Here is an 18144-nt window from a genome sequence, read left to right on the forward strand (position 1 = left end):
TAGGTCAAAGAATACAGTGATATTCAGTGTATATCTGTTTAAAGTGAGTGAAGGACAAAGCAGGAACAAGTGTTTAGTGTCTTAGTATGGAATTTACATCTAGGACACATACGGTCTTAAGGAATCCTGAACTGGTGTTTGTAACATAGAGATATGTAGTGTATAGGGCACAGAAGAGAAAGTTTAACTTGATTATGTCTGGGGGGGTTCAGATAGGTATATGTCTGGTGAGGTAGTGTTAAAGACTGGGATGGGAGAGCAGTTGTTTAGTGCTTGTTAGGTTATTTTGGTTTGCAAATGTTTTGGCAAAATTATGTTTATTGGAGGTGAGGGATGTGTGAAGTGTAAAGCTGGGATAAGCTTTTGTTTTCGACTTGGGGTTGGTGGTTAGTTATAACATACTACATACAGTTTCTATATAATGTCCTTATATATATGGTAGCACAAGGAAACAGACAAAGAATGGCCCAACCCCCCACACACATATATATATACATAAATGCCCATACATGCACATATACATTTCAACGTATACATATACATATATACACATGTACATATTCATACTTGCTGCCTTCATCCATTCCCATCGCCATCCCACCACACAGGAAACAGATTCCCCCCCTTCCACCTCACCATCCAGCATGGTAGTGCCAAGAAAAGACAAAAGGCCACATTCGTTCACACTCACTCTCTAGCTGTCATGTGTAATGCAATGAAACCACAGCTCTTTTTCCACATCCAGGCTCCACAGACCTTTTCATGGTTTATCCTGGATGCTTCACATACCCTGGTTCAATCCAGTGACAGCACGTCGACCCCAGTAGACCACATCATTCCAGGTCACTCTATTCCTTGCACTCCTTTCACCCTCCTGTATGTTCAGACATCTCTATGAAAATATGTAAATAAACAAAGTACAAGCAAAATGATAAATAGGCAGGCTGCAATGAGCAAAAGCTGTCTTTCTTTTACCTAATTAATGACAGTCTCTACCTTTTCTTAATTTGCTATCCCACTTTCTGTGTAATGAGATATTTATTCCCTCAGACTTAGATAGTGGATTCCTTGCCTAATGGTCATCAGGGTGGATAATGGAAAACCATACCTAGACATTTATCTATGGAAAGTGATGTACATAAAAATGAACAATAATATATAACCAATGTGTCAGTCTGAAGTTTTTGTAAAATTCCACTAGGAATTTTTCAGTGTGGAATGGTCACTCGTACTCTATTATTAAACTTTAAGCAGATATTTCATGCATTACAACTTTCATTGGGTACATCAGCAATCTAGAGATCCAAACTAGCATGATAATGTTAACTCTTCAAAACAGCTAATTCACAGAGGATAAAAATGTACTTAACACATTAGGAAAATTTTATTTCAAGATACAGTGAATGCAAACAAAAACATAGATTATTTTATCATTATAATAACAGTTCTTTCCAAAATACATTAGAAAAACCAAATTTCAAAGTAAACTCAACATGAAAAGAACCTGGATTACATTACCACAACAAAGTACTTACCAAGATATCCTCTTGATCAATTCTTATCTTCCTCTCCCGAAAATCAACTCCTATTGTTGCTTCAGTTCTTTCAGGAAAGTGACCTCCACAAAACCTGAGGAAAAGTATATTCAGTTTACTATAACATGCTACATTACTTTTTGTACCTTTATACTAGAAGAAGAATGTTTTCAAAAGAGGACTTCCCCAAACTATAGTAATTGCTTGCTATGCACACAATTTCTCATAACATATTCCAATGATTTCTTCCACAGTCTCCTTTACCTTTGCTATACTATGATATCTGCTGCCACAATAATCATGCATATTAATTAGTTTGGTTTTCTTCAGTGAATAAACCTAATGACGACATGGTAACTGAAGACAGAATACAGAAGTTTAAAATGATGTATGATAGTACAGAAAGCTTGAGAGATGAGGCCCTCCAAAAGTAGGACCTCAAATAAGATAATAAGTAATTACATACATATGTATGGGGAATATCATCAAAGAACACAATTACAAAATCGAGGGTACTGAAGGGACAGAACAAAGCCAATATTAGGGATAAGGTTATGATGTGATGGAAAGAAGGGCTACCCTAGGAAAGCAGGAGGTAGATCAGTCAAAATATTTGCCCATTATGCAGACATCAGAAACTTTGGAAGGAAACAAGAAAAAGGAAATAATATTGGGGCTGAAGAAGAAATAACAGCATAAAATGAAGCAGGGTAACCAAGGATTGAGGACATGGAAAGAGAAGTATATTAATAAGTTATTTGCTGTTTGCAGATAATATGGCAGTCTCCAGAGAGAAATTACAGAGCTGGTGACAGAGTTTAGGAGAGTGAGTGAGAGGAAAGAGGTGAAAGGCAATGTGAACAAAAGTAAGGTTATGATGTGTAATAGGAGCTTGAGCCTGGATGGTTTGAGTGAAATTTGAGTGTTAGTGTGAAAGGGGAAAACCTGGAAGAAATATCATCCTTAATAGCTTAAACAGCCATGTGGACATCACACATTCTTTCCACAGACCTGAATTCACTCATCCTCCTCTCTTCCTATGTACATACAAAAAACTTCACTGCTTCTAGTAGCCTTCATCTTTCACACCGTATATTTGTAACACCTACCCATAAAGCATCTCTATCAACTCTACCATACACTTTCTTAAGATCCGTATATGCCATATACAAATTCATTTTTTCTCAAAGTATATTGCTCACACATTATTCAAAGTTAACACCTGATCCACACAACTTTTATCACTCATAAAGCCACATTGTTTCTCCCCAGTCTGATGCTCAATCATTAGTCTCAGATATAACAGGTATACTCAACAAATTTTACTTCTGTCCCCCTTTCTCTTATATAATGGAATGATCCAGACATTGCTCTAGTCCTCAGGCACCTTCACCTTGAGCTTTACACACATTGAAAGTCCTAATTTAACAATGAACAAAACTATCATCCTTTTCTTGAGGTATTCAACTTCAATTCCATTTATTCCACCTGCTTTGCCATAATTCATCGTACTTAAGGATTGCACCACCTTTTCTTACACTGAATCTCGTCAATGACTTTCTCACTTCGTATACTCCCATATCCCCAGTACCCTAAATCTGCCATCCAAACACTTAACACCTTCAACAACTCCCTTCACCTCTTCTTTTTTTCCCTGTTACCACTTCCCCATCTGCTTCCTTCACTGATGATTCCATTTGTTCTCCTCACACTATTCACCTCTTTTGAAAACGTTTTCCTATATTTCCTAAAGCTTGCCAATACTCTATTCCCATCTTTGTCCTCTTTTTCATACCTTGCATTTTCTTCTTCCTATACACTGCTTCTTCCTATACATCTCCCAATCACTTCCCTGTATGTATTGCCAATACATCCCTCTTTTCTCTTTCACAAACAACTTAACTTTCTCATTCCACAACTCACTTACCTTTCTCATGCATCCGCATCCCACCTTCCGCATACCACATACTTTTCTTTCACCTGTAAGCACTGCTTCCCTTATATACTATCCATTCCTCGATCACTCCCCAGGTTCCATTCATTCACTATCTTTTGCCATTCTTTACCCAAGCTTTACTGATGTCTCTTCGCACAAGCCTCCTTCCCAAGCTCACTCACTTTCTCCATCCTCATCCTACCCATATCATTATGCCTTTTCGTAATGAATGCCTCCACAAAGTCTTACTCTCACTCCCACCAAGAAATTATCAGATAACCGAACATAGCCTCTCTCACCTCATTTACTTCCAAAAGTCTCTTTAGAATGCTTACCAATTAGCACATGATCTCTTCAGAATGCTTACCAATTAGCACATGATCTAATAATGCCCACTCATCATTAACCCAGCCTTTTTCAGCAACAACTCTACATTCAGTGAGAAAAGCATGTCCTCTACTTTTACCCTTAACTGCTACATTACCCACCATTGCATCACTGTTAGTTGGTCCCTCATATCAAAGCTGCAGATGCTCTCACTCAACTTCTGAAACACTTGTCTCTCATTTTCACTCTTTTTATTACCAGGTGCATAAGAATAACAATCACCATTCTCTCATAATATATTTTCCTTTTCACCTACAGCAATCTGGGGATCAATACCTTAATCTCTTATCACAAAATCCCACAACTCCAGCAGAAGTGCGACCCAATTCTTTGCATTCACTCTCATACAAAGTCTAGACACTATTTCTAGGTTATACCCAAACCATTCTTCCCAACATCCCCATGAGCTTAGATTCACTCAGGTTTCTCTTCCTAAACATTTTAACTATGTTTTACTCCATCTCGCTTCATCTCATTCTGGTTACATCAATGCACATTCAAACACTCGAGTTTGAACCTTTGAGCTGGATGAGCACTCCTTGCTTGTCTCCTTCTTCTGTTCTATCTCTTTGAAACTGCAATATGAGAAGGGAGGGTTTCTGCCCTCCCAACTTCTATCCCTTTTTTTTTGTAGTCACCTGGAATAAGAGGGTTATATCTTCATATCAATATCTATTTTGCAAGAAATCAATGAATGAATGAAAAACTTCATGTAAACACTGATGGCCAGCTGCAGCAGCATGATATCATGCTTCTCCTTTTGACAGCTAGAGGGTTACTAAGCCCTTAATGTCCATTATTTTCTCGTTTCCTCTTGCAATTTTCTGTCACTATGCAAATGAAATATATGCAGTTTAAAAATGCCAGATTAAAACGAATAAAAACATGGGGCCTGGATGGAACTGTGAATAAATACAGTGCTTATAGTGAAATAGGGTTATGCAAAGTCTGAAGATTCATATGTTTCATTTATATCTGTTTTCTTGTTGCTGATCATGTCTCCTTTATCAGTCATTTATGAATAGTAATTCAACAAAACACACAGTATGCAACAGCATAATTTCAAATACTGATTCTCTGTAACTGAAATTAGAAGTTAAAAGTCATTGGCAAATTCAATGCTTATGGAAGATATAATAAATATGGGTCAGATGTAGTTTCACTTTATATCAGGACTAAATTCCGTAAGTTTTTAGCTTTACTATTTTCTTTCATGCTCTCTATGTCTTTATCGATTCCACCTCACTGGTAGTGCATCTTTCTTTTCCCCAAACTTTACTTCATTACCTTGATATAATGAAAAAGTTCTTGTTGTATATGTAGCTTTATTTAGGGTCAAAAATCCTGATCATAAGTACTTCTTTAACAAATATTTCAAAAAAATGGTGCTGTGGCCTTTATATTTTGATGTGCAAAGAGGTAGTGTGACCAGTGCTTAGGTACCATCCTCCTCTTAATGAAAATACTATTGTACACTCTATATAAAGATTCATGAAAATATACCACATTTACTGTATTATGAAAAGCCATAATTTACATGAAAAACAGACCAGTATAATCACTCACAATTAAACAAAATGAAAAATAAGTATTCTGACCTGAAAGTAAGACATGTCTTTCCCACACTGCTGTCTCCTATGACAATGATTTTGAAAGTTTTCTGTCTCCTGTCCCTTAACAGTGCACCACTTTGTGCAAATGTCTGTGTGCTACTGCCATTCATCTTATGGTTCTATCCCTGAAAAAAGCATATGATCATATAAAATGTGTGTACATAAATCACCATATCTTTCAACTAAAAACTGATAAAGCAAACAAGAGTTTTCTATATCAAAAGCTTCATTCACAGGCAGCTGTTCTTACTAAGAATATCTTAAAAGAAAAAAAATAAGAAAAAATATGTAGAGATAGGTGAGCTAAAAAAAAAAAAGGAAAAGCTTCCTGTAAGTTTCTGTAGTGGAGATAATGCCTTCTTAAATAGAAACAGGTTGTAATTGTTAGGAAACATACAAGAAAGTAAAATGTTTTACAATTTAGCAATAAAGGTATAAAAGTAGTCATCACAACTGCCGGTCCTTAAGTCATGAAAGGCTTCATAATAATACTATGATTTATTGGCTTGCTGGGTACTGTGTGATCTAGCTAATGGCAGACTTATGCAAACCCAACTCTCAAGAAAGAGAAATTGATGTAATAGCTATAAAACAGGGAAAGAAACTCAAAAACAAGGTGTAGGGAAAATTAGTCAAGTTTTGAGGTTAGACTGGGAAGACTGATAAGACGTGCTGTTACAAGTTACAGCAAAATGAACAATTTCTTTTAGAAGTCAAAACAAACTGTTATAACAATGATTTCATACATGCCAACACAAACACACAAATAAAAATTGTGCAATAAAATGTAATATCAAAGGAACTCATGGTACTGCTGGTCTTTTCATAAGAAATTATAGAAAAATGTAGAGTAGCAAATACCTCCATCAGACCACATAACTTAAATGGTATGCACGGAAAGCTAGTCTTTTATTTACTCTCCAATGTTATGTCCTTCTTCAAGTGTGTGTGACTGGCAGAAGTTACTGTAGCATGAGAAGTAAGAAGTTTTCCTTTTATGTCTTTTCTGTGGCCATATCAATCGTGCATTTTTTCTTGGTGGTATGATAAACTATATTCACAAATTCCAATTTTAACTCAATTTTTTCTTATTTGTTCACTATTACTCCTATCTTTAATTGTCTTTTCAAGTCTTCCTATTTCTTATCTTTCTTGTTTTCAGGTGAAGGGCTAACTTTCTTAATATCTTGCATCTGTGGTCTGTCCTACATGTGTGAAATAATCTTCAGGATTATCTCTAAGATTTAATATTAAGTGAGTCCAGGTGAACCACATCCTTGAGTATTTAAGAAAGTGATGTTGGAAGTGCCTGAAACGTTTTGTAGCTTATTTAAGTATTGTTTAAGGAGCATCACGTGCCAATGGACAGGCATATTGCAAATATAATAATTATCATTATAATCTTTACAGGCGAGTGAGTCTTATACATGTAATTTCTTAAATAATGGGGACACTTTTCAGAGATGAAATAATGACACAAATTAAAATAAAAGTGTATAATATATTACAAAGCAATTGTTTGTTTGCAATAAGTTACCATTTTAACTGTGTAATGAAGCTAACTTTGAATACTGAGTGACAGGTAAAAGTCCATATCAAGAATATACCCCACAAATTTTATCATCTTGTAAAAAAAGGTGCTTATCAACGTAAAAGTAAGTATAACACTTGTGGAATATCAATAAAACTTATGAAAACCTCATGTAGTAGCAAAGATTTACAGTGGAAACATAGGCTACCAACATTAAACTGGTCTGCTGCTGGGATCTTATGGAATGAATGCTGATGGGAGGTTGGGCAGTAGCACAAAAACTTGCTCGGGCTACTATTTGCTTGCTGATATTCATCAGTAGTTGGGGTGTTACTCAATCTTAGGTGTATATGGTATATTTTGACTAAAGTATTAAAGATTAACATAAATCTTAGCTGTCAAGAGGCTAAGAGATGTTTTCATAGTTTCTATTATTTGTCTTGTGAGTGTTTTACGTATTACTACAGTATATTGATTAATCTCATGCAGGAGGTGTCATCCACCTGTGGTAACAGCTCTTCCTCCAAATCATTACAGTTCAGCTCCACTTCAATTAAAATATTAATTTGACACCCAAAAAAGTTTGTCTTTTTCACGCTAGAACATTTCTAACCTCTTTTCAGAAGTCTTCACCGCTCTAGCTTCTATTATACTTGGGGAATAAACAATTCATTAAATCAACTACTCTGGCACTATATGCATACTTTATACCTAACTTTGGTTCCTTTTTCAAGATTTTCATGGTCTTGTAACATATGTTGCTCTTTGTTTAATGCTTTCAGTATCAAAGATGTTTCAGTCATATTGCCCCCTTAGCCGTCAGTATGGCAGCAAGGATAATCTTACATCTCTCTTTCCTCATCGGTTGGATTATTAAGCATTTGCTTAGAAATCTAACCACGCCTGTTTTAGATATTCAACAAGGTCTACTTGCCATGTATGTAACATCCTAAAACTTGCACTTTCTACATGGTCGAAGGTTCTTATTACACCTAATTACTTCATATTACTAGATTGTGGAGTCATTTTGAATGTCTCAAACGAACACGATGTAAACTGCCATTGGGTAATATCTTCATTAGAGGCTCATATAGCACATAATAGACACACAAGTGGAACAGTTAAACATATACATAGAACTATAATAGTACAAGGAGTCCTACTAAGGTCTATTTTCATCTGTTCCTGTACATATGGAATTACAGAGTTCCTGATTCTAACTAGATTCTGCACTGTATAGTTCGGAAAAACGTAAAACAAGGGTTACATTCTCACATTCGCCTAATTTTGATTACGGAGGTGTAGACGAGTCTTCTCCAACAAGGTCTCTGTTGACGTTTGACATCAGCTGGTATGGTGCATTCGACCATGACCATCACAACAAATTTTTCTAACACATGAACTAAAAAAAAAATATATGTATCATATGTGCCAAGTATCCCTTACTTTTAACTCTAATCGATATAATTAATTTTCCCTATGCTCAAATTACACTCACGTTTAAAACTCTCCGCGTGATATACAGATAATACACACAAACACACACACAGACACACTCAAGGAGAGAAGAGGAATTCTTCAGGTTATTCAATATCTCTTCATTTATCTGTTTATTTTTCTATTCACGATTATTGAAGGACTAATTTCCCTAAATGAGCCCTGGTGTTACGCAAGATCTCTCCCTAAAGGCGTAGTCCAAGGCTGCGTTACTTGCAGTACCAGGGAAATGTAGACTCCCCAGTGAGAAGTTTTGACGGTACAGTGATACAGCCTTGCCAATGGTGACGTTTCAGTTGCTGTGATCTTATGTAGCTCAGTAACATATATGTTAGCTGAAATGGCACGGGCAGCTGAGGCCCTAATAAAGGCCATTCCATTAACGTTATATATATATATATATATATATATATATATATATATATATATATATATATATATATATATATATATATATAATCCCTGGGGATAGGGAGAAAGAATACTTATCACGTATTCCGTGCGTGTCGTAGAAGGCGACTAAAAGGGGAGGGAGCGGGGGGGCTGGAAATCCTCCCCTCTCGTTTTTTTTTTTTTTTTAAATTTTCCAAAACGAGGAGCAGAGAGGGGGGGCCAGGTGAGGATATTACCTTAGAGGCCCAGTCCTCTGTTCTTAGCGCTACCTTGCTAACGCGGGAAATGGCGAATAGTTTGAAAGAAATATATATATATATATATATATATATATATATATATATATATATATATATATATATATATATATATATATATATATATATATATCAGCCCCAGGTACCCATTTTATCGACTAACCCTAAGGGATGGAGGATAAACAGCTGGGTCGACTGTGGACCAACTGCCCCAACCGGGAATCGAATCTTTGCGCTCGACCTTGGGCGGAATGTGAATGCATCACGATCAGGAATACTAAATGCTGCACCCCGGGAGTATATATATATATATATATATATATATATATATATATATATATATATATGGATGGGGTTGTTAGGGAGGTAAATGCAAGAGTTTTGGAAAGAGGGGCAAGTATGAAGTCTGTTGGGGATGAGAGAGCTTGGGAAGTGAGTCAGTTGTTGTTCGCTGATGATACAGCGCTGGTGGCTGATTCATGTGAGAAACTGCAGAAGCTGGTGACTGAGTTTGGTAAAGTGTGTGAAAGAAGAAAGTTAAGAGTAAATGTGAATAAGAGCAAGGTTATTAGGTACAGTAGGGTTGAGGGTCAAGTCAATTGGGAGGTGAGTTTGAATGGAGAAAAACTGGAGGAAGTGAAGTGTTTTAGATATCTGGGAGTGGATCTGGCAGCGGATGGAACCATGGAAGCAGAAGTGGATCATAGGGTGGGGGAGGGGGCGAAAATTCTGGGAGCCTTGAAGAATGTGTGGAAGTCGAGAACATTATCTCGGAAAGCAAAAATGGGTATGTTTGAAGGAATAGTGGTTCCAACAATGTGTATGGTTGCGAGGCGTGGGCTATGGATAGAGTTGTGCGCAGGAGGATGGATGTGCTGGAAATGAGATGTTTGAGGACAATGTGTGGTGTGAGGTGGTTTGATCGAGTAAGTAACGTAAGGGTAAGAGAGATGTGTGGAAATAAAAAGAGCGTGGTTGAGAGAGCAGAAGAGGGTGTTTTGAAATGGTTTGGGCACATGGAGAGAATGAGTGAGGAAAGATTGACCAAGAGGATATATGTGTCGGAGGTGGAGGGACCGAGGAGAAGAGGGAGACCAAATTGGAGGTGGAAAGATGGAGTGAAAAAGATTTTGTGTGATCGGGGCCTGAACATGCAGGAGGGTGAAAGGAGGGCAAGGAATAGAGTAAATTGGAGCGATGTGGTATACCGGGGTTGACGTGCTGTCAGTGGATTGAATCAGGGCATGTGAAGCGTCTGGAGTAAACCATGGAAAGCTGTGTAGGTATGTATAGTTGCGTGTGTGGATGTATGTATATACATGTGTATGGGGGTGGGTTGGGCCATTTCTTTCGTCTGTTTCCTTGCGCTACCTCGCAAACGCGGGAGACAGCGACAAAGCAAAAAAAAAAAAAAAAAAAAAAATATATATATATATATATATATATATATATATATATATATATATAGACAGAGAGAGAGAGAGAGAGAGAGAGAGAGAGAGAGAGAGAGAGAATTGGAAAGATGTGGTATACTGGGGTCGACGTGTCGTCAATGGGCTGAACTAATGCATGTGAAACGTCAGGGGTAAACCATGGGAAGACCTGTGGGACCTGGTTGTAGCTGGAGAGCTGTGATTTCGGTGCATTGCATATAACAGTTTGAGAATAGACGTGAGTGGACGTGGCCCGTCTCCGTCTGTTCTTATTGCTCCCTCGCTAACACGGCGATTAAGTGTAGGAAGAGAGGAAAGTGATTGGTTCTCAGTGAATGTAGGTTTGCGGCAGGGGTGTGTGATGTCTCCATGGTTGTTTAATTTGTTTATGGATGGGGTTGTTAGGGAGGTGAATGCAAGAGTTTTGGAAAGAGGGGCAAGTATGAAGTCTGTTTTGGATGAGAGAGCTTGGGAAGTGAGTCAGTGGTTGTTCGCTGATGATACAGCGCTGGTGGCTGATTCACGTGAGAAACTGCAGAAGCTGGTGACTGAGTTTGGTAAAGTGTGTAAAAGAAGAAAGTTAAGAGTAAATGTGAATAAGAGCAAGGTTATTAGGTACACTAGGGTTGAGGGTCAAGTCAATTGGGAGGTAAGTTTGAATTGAGAAAAACTGGAGGAAGTAAAGTGTTTTAGATATCTGGGAGTGGATCTGGCAGCGGATGGAACCATGGAAGCGGAAGTGGATCATAGGGTGGGGGAGGGGGGGCGGAAATTCTGGGAGCCTTGAAGAATGTGTGGAAGTCGAGAACATTATCTCGGAAAGCAAAAATGGGTATGTTTGAAGGAATAGTGGTTCCAACAATGTTGTATGGTTGCGAGGCGTGGGCTATGGATAGAGTTGTGCGCAGGAGGATGGATGTGCTGGAAATGAGATGTTTGAGGACAATGTGTGGTGTGAGGTGGTTTGATCGAGTAAGTAACGTAAGGGTAAGAGAGATGTGTGGAAATAAAAAGAGCATGGTTGAGAGAGCAGAAGAGGGTGTTTTGAAATGGTTTGGGCACATGGAGAGAATGAGTGAGGAAAGATTGACCAAGAGGATATATGTGTCGGAGGTGGAGGGAACGAGGAGAAGTAGGAGACCAAATTGGAGGTGGAAAGATGGAGTGAAAAAGATTTTGTGTGATCGGGGCCTGAACATGCAGGAGGGTGAAAGGAGGGCAAGGAATAGAGTGAATTGGAGCGATGGGGTATACCGGGGTTGACGTGCTGTCAGTGGATTGAATCAGGGCATGTGAAGCGTCTGGGGTAAACCATGGAAAGCTGTGTAGGTATGTATATTTGCGTGTGTGGACGTATGTATATACATGTGTATGGGGGTGGGTTGGGCCATTTCTTTCGTCTGTTTCCTTGCGCTACCTCGCAAACGCGGGAGACAGCGGCAAAAAAAAAGAATATATATATATATATATAAATATATATATATATATATATATATATATATATATATATGTGTGTGTGTGTGTGTGTGTGTGTGTGTGTGTGTGTATGTGTGTGTGTGTGTGTGTGTGTGTGTAGTTAGTATAGTCTGTCTGTATGTGTGGGTGCGGTTGAATATTTGGTCTCATTATAGATTGTACGTGCCTTTTATGGAATTCGTAATCATTTAGGTACAGCATTAATGAAAGAGTCTTGCACTAATTTGGAAACTGATGAGAGTTAGTGATGATAAAAAGAGCATTATAGAAGAACGTCAAATATTCCAAATTCACATTCGATTCTTTACGAAATGTAGATAGATAATTTTCGCAATGGTATAAAGACATATTTTGACCGAAATAGTAATATGTGAGAAGCTCTAATGATGTTAGTGTTAAAAGACTTTAGCCCCCCAAAATTAATATTTTCTTGAATGATATACTCGCCATTATTGTTTACATGACGTCATTTCCTTAACGTCATCTCCTAGAGCCGCCATCTTGGCCGGTACCACGCGGGATTTTGGACAATTCACGCTTATCTTTAGGGTCTAGGACTACTCAAAGCGTAAATAAGCTGACCAACAAATAAATTATCATGGACCCGAAAAAACAGCAACTTCCCCCGAAGGAAAATGCGCTATTTAAGCGAATCCTGGTGAGTTCAAGAGACGCATGGCTTGTTGGGGTTCGTCTGCATAAAAACAAAACGAGCAAAATATTTTAATTCATACACCAAGCGATGCCAGTAAATAATACCCTTATTATTTATAGAGTTCTCATTAGTAGCATATGTACTATGTGGTATCTGCCCATTAATCACTTGCAAGGCAATAGCGGAATGATACTAATAAAGACCCTAAGTGACAAATTGATGCAATTTATACCCATAACCAGCTGAAGTAATTTGGCATATTTACTTTAATTTGACAAAATCCGTAAAGCTGAGTTACATAGTAAGGAGGGATTATATGTTATATTCAGGATGACAAACTGAATTGGTCCCTGGGTCCCATGGAATGACATTAATTATATCATACATGATCCACATTGGCATGATTGAACACAGCCTATTTTGAATTAATTATATTATGCAAACGTCGTTCTCTCGCTGATAGTTTTCGAGACAGACCTGATAACGTAGAGAAACCTGGAGACAATGTGAGTAATTATTATAATTGTGTGATGGGTTTAATATTTAAAGCCAATGGTGGGTACAGTGATGAAATTCTGAAACCTCTTGTCATCTGTTTCATAAGTATATTGTTCAATTGTATTTTGTTTACTGGCATTGTGTGTAAAATTCATTTCTGGAATTTTAGATGGTGACAGCTGTTTTTTACCACTGTAATACAACAGTGGTATGGGTAAAGAAATAGATTCAAGGAGTAAGTTGCATCATGTTTAAGAGCTATCATTGAAACTAATGATTTAATGTATTTGATGTTGGCTTGAACTTTGTTTCACTACGGAAAGAATAATTTATAGAGTAAGGTCATGGTTTATCTTTGGACCGTAATTATTCTTGGAGATTGAAGAAATATTTTTCTGCAGTGGTGATGATATGTTGAGGGACTTTATTAAAAGCTGTGGTGTGATTTTGTGCAATTTTCTTTGATAATAGTTACGATGGAAGTGGTGAGGGTTATGAATGTCAGGGAAAATAAGTTGGTTATTAAAGTTAGGATGAACACTTAAAGAAATTTGATAATCTTTGAAATCCTTACTTAACCTCATGTTGTTTACACGTGAAAAGTATAACAAAATCAATGAAAACCTAAACCTCTACCATACCTGTCTGTAAGTCTTAATATTCAGGTTGGTTGAACTATACCATACAAACTCATTATTGAATGCGTCAGTAATTGCTGATGTATGTCAACAATAGCGCTGCACTAGGCAGGTATTCATGTTTCTGCCTAGCATCTCTAGAGGCACTCATTTCCTGTAGTTTGCTATAGATTTCATATACAAGGGGAGGTAAAGGTTAGGTTTTTACAGATTCTTCTTGTGTTTTATGAGTGTTTAGCCTTGTGCATTAATTACCGCACATTATCACATACTCATAATCCTCATGGCTTGATGTCACCATATCTGATGTAGTATGGCATACAGTGCTTCATATCACACTTGCAGCTTTTGTTCTGACTGTTTTACTATGCTGTAGCAGAACAGGATCACTGAGTATCTATCTAAAGCTGCTTTTGATGCATCACTAGATTTTAGATTCCTTTTATGGGTTCAAGCAGTTTAGTATTGGTAATTTATGACTAGATGACATGACCATTGTGTGTAGGGTATTATAAGAGAGTGTGTGGCTAAGAAATATATGGAAATTGAAAAAACGTTATGAAGAGAATTGCATGATTTTTAAAGACCTTAAGCTGAAATTGCATGAATAAAGGGTCCAAAGACTGACTGAAGGAATCCCAGTAATTTGAAGGGAATAATTATTTTATAATCATATTGACTGCAGAGGTTCACATATTATTCTCATATATATATATATATATATATATATATATATATATATATATATATATATATATATATATATATATTTGGCGGAATGCATGCATATTGCCATTGTACAAAGGGAAAGGGGATAAAGGTGAGTGTTCAAATTACAGAGGTATAAGTTTGTTGAGTATTCCTGGGAAATTATATGGGAGAGTATTGATTAAGAGGGTCAAGGCTTGTACAGAGCATCAGATTGGGTAATAGCAGTGTGGTTTCAGAAGTGGTATAGGATGTGTGGATCAGGTGTTTGCTTTGAAGAATGTATGTGAAAAATACTTAGAAAAACAGATGGATTTGTATGTAGCATTTATGGATCTGGAGAAGGCATATGATAGAGTTGATAGAGATGCTTTATGGAAGGTATTAAGAGTATATGGTGTGGGAGGTAAGTTGTTAGAAGGAGTGAAAAGCTTTTATCGAGGATGTAAGACATGTGTACAAGTAGAAGGAGAGGAAAGTGATTGGTTCCCAGTGAACTTCGGTTTGCGGCAGGGGTGCGTGATGTCTCTATGGTTGTTTAATTTGTTTCTGGATGGTGTTGTTAGGGAGGTGAATGCAAGAGTTTTGGAGAGAAGGACAATTATGCAGTCTATTGTAGATGAGAGAATTTGGAAAGTGAGTCAGTTGTTGTTTCCTGATGATACAGTGCTGGTGGCTGATTCGGGTGAGAAACTGCAGAAGCTGGTGACTGAGTTTGGTAAAGTGTGTGAAAGAAGAAAGCTGAGAGTAAATGTGAATAAGAGCAAGGTTATTAGTTTCATTAGGGTTGAGGGACAAGTGAATTGGGAGGTAAGTTTGAATGGAGAAAAACTGGAGGAAGTGAAGTGTTTTAGATATCTGCGAATGGATTTGGCAGCGGATGGAACCATGGAATCGGAAGTGAGTCACAGGGTGGGGGAGGGGGCAGAGGTACTGGGAGCGTTGAAGAATGCGTGGAAGATGAGAATGTCATCTTGGAGAGCAAAATTGGGTATATTTGAAGGAATAGTGGTTCCAACAATGTTATAAGGTTGTGAGGCATGGATTATAGATAGGGTTGTGCGGAGGAGGGTGGATGTGTTGGAAATGAGATATTTAAGGACAATAGGTGTAAGGTGGTTTGATCGAGTAAGTAATGAAAGGGTAAGAGAGATGTGTGGTAATAAAACATTTGGTTGAGAGAGCAGTAGAGGGTGTATTAGTTTGGTCACATGGAGAGAATGAATAAGGAAAGATTGACAAAGAGGATATATATGTCATTGGTGGAGGGAATGAGGAGACGTGGGAGACCAAATTGGAGGTGGAAGGATGGATTTTGAGCGTTCGGGGCCTGAACATACAGGAGGGTGAAAGGCTTGCAAGGAATAGAGTGAATTGGAATGATGCAGTATACCGGGGTTGACATACTGTCAATGGATTGAACCAGGGCATGTGAAGTCTCCATGGAATGTTTTGTGGGGCCTGGATGTGGGAAGGGAGCTGTGGTTTCGGTGCATTACACATGACAGCTGGAGACTGAGTGTGAATGAATGTGACCTTTCTTGTCTTTTCCTAGTGCCACACTTGCAAGCACGTGGGGGGAGGGGGTGCCATTTCATGTGTGGCGGGGTGGCAACAGGAATGAACAAGGGCAAACAATATGAATTATGTACATATATATGTATATGTCTGTGTGTGTATATATATGTATACATGGAGATGTATAGGTATGTATATGCGCGTGTGTGGACATGTATGTATATACCTGTGTATGTGGGTGGGTTGGTCCATTCTTTCGTCTGTTTCCTTGCGCTACCTTGCTAACGCGAGAGACAGCGACAAAGTATAAAATAAATCTATAAATATATGTGTATATATATATTTTCTTTTTAAACTATTCGCCATTTTCTGCATCAGCGAGGTAGCGTCAAGATCAGAGGACTGGGCTTTTGTGGAATATCCTTACCTGGCCCCCCCTCTGTTTGTTCTTTTGGAAAATTAAAAAAAAAAATGAGAGGGGAGGATTTCCAGCCCCCCCGCTCCCTCCCCTTTTAGTCGCCTTCTACGACATGCAGAGAATACGTGGGAAGTATTCTTAATCCCATATCCCCAGGAATATATATATATTTCTTTTCTTTTCTTTCAAACTATTCGCCATTTCCCGCATTAGCGAGGTAGCGTTAAGAACAGAGAACTGAGCCTTTGAGGGAATATCCTCACCTGGCCCCCTTCTCTGTTCCTTCTTTTGAAAAATTAAAAAAAATAATGAGAGGGGAGGATTTCCAGCCCCCCGCTCCCTCCCCTTTTAGTCGCCTTCTACGACACAGAGGGAATACGTGGGAAGTATTCTTTCTCCCCTATCCCCATATATATATATATAGGTGGAAAGATGGAGTGAAAAAGATTTTGTGTGATCGGGGCCTGAACATGCAGGAGGGTGAAAGGAGGGCAAGGAATAGAGTGAATTGGAGAGATGTGGTATACCGGGGTTGACGTGCTGTCAGTGGATTGAATCGGGGCATGTGAAGCGTCTGGGGTAAACCATGGAAAGCTGTGTAGGTATGTATATTTGCGGGTGTGGACGTATGTATATACATGTGTATGGGGGTGGGTTGGGCCATTTCTTTCGTCTGTTTCCTTGCGCTACCTCGCAAACGCGGGAGACAGCGACAAAGCGAAAAATATCTATATATATATATATATATATATATATATATATATATATATATAGAGTATCATTAAATTTTAGGGAGAATAAAAAGATGTTCTGGAAGGAGGTAAATAAAGTGCGTAGGATAAGGGAGCAAATGGGAACTTCAGTGAAGGGCGCAAATGGGGAGGTGATAACAAGTAGTGGTGATGTGAGAAGGAGATGGAGTGAGTATTTTGAAGGTTTGTTGAATGTGTTTGATGATAGAGTGGCAGATATAGGGTGTTTTGGTCGAGGTGGTGTGCAAAGTGAGAGGGTTAGGGAAAATGATTTGGTAAACAGAGAAGAGGTAGTGAAAGCTTTGCGGAAGATGAAAGCCGGCAAGGCAGCAGGTTTGGATGGTATTGCAGTGGAATTTATTAAAAAAGGGGGTGACTGTATTGTTGACTGGTTGGTAAGGTTATTTAATGTATGTATGACTCATGGTGAGGTGCCTGAGGATTGGCGGAATGCGTGCATAGTGCCATTGTACAAAGGCAAAGGGGATAAGAGTGAGTGCTCAAATTACAGAGGTATAAGTTTGTTGAGTATTCCTGGTAAATTATATGGGAGGGTATTGATTGAGAGGGTGAAGGCATGTACAGAGCATCAGATTGGGGAAGAGCAGTGTGGTTTCAGAAGTGGTAGAGGATGTGTGGATCAGGTGTTTGCTTTGAAGAATGTATGTGAGAAATACTTAGAAAAGCAAATGGATTTGTATGTAGCATTTATGGATCTGGAGAAGGCATATGATAGAGTTGATAGAGATGCTCTGTGGAAGGTATTAAGAATATATGGTGTGGGAGGAAAGTTGTTAGAAGCAGTGAAAAGTTTTTATCGAGGATGTAAGGCATGTGTACGTGTAGGAAGAGAGGAAAGTGATTGGTTCTCAGTGAATGTAGGTTTGCGGCAGGGGTGT

The 18144-nt window shown here is 38.2% G+C and overlaps 2 protein-coding genes across 2 annotated transcripts in view; one reads left to right on the top strand and one right to left on the bottom strand.

Annotated features, from left to right (window-relative positions):
- The window catches only part of LOC139760251 (ras-related protein Rab-33B-like), a 33507-nt gene extending 25138 nt beyond the window's left edge, over positions 1–8369 (bottom strand). Inside the window, exons 1-3 of the mRNA XM_071683177.1 lie at positions 8278–8369; positions 5457–5596; positions 1536–1629 (exon numbers count right to left, since the gene is read on the bottom strand). Of these exons, the coding sequence (XP_071539278.1) occupies positions 1536–1629; positions 5457–5581 (219 nt within the window). The 5' untranslated portion in view covers positions 5582–5596; positions 8278–8369. The remainder of the gene's footprint in view (positions 1–1535; positions 1630–5456; positions 5597–8277) is intronic.
- Positions 8370–12523: 4154 nt separating this feature from the next.
- The window catches only part of Naa15-16 (N-alpha-acetyltransferase 15/16), a 270568-nt gene continuing 264947 nt past the window's right edge, over positions 12524–18144 (top strand). Inside the window, exon 1 of the mRNA XM_071683180.1 lies at positions 12524–12716. Coding sequence (XP_071539281.1) covers positions 12657–12716 — 60 coding nt within the window. The 5' untranslated portion in view covers positions 12524–12656. The remainder of the gene's footprint in view (positions 12717–18144) is intronic.

The sequence above is a fragment of the Panulirus ornatus genome, chromosome 36, assembly GCF_036320965.1.
Source record: "Panulirus ornatus isolate Po-2019 chromosome 36, ASM3632096v1, whole genome shotgun sequence".
In the NCBI taxonomy this organism is placed as follows: domain Eukaryota; kingdom Metazoa; phylum Arthropoda; class Malacostraca; order Decapoda; family Palinuridae; genus Panulirus; species Panulirus ornatus.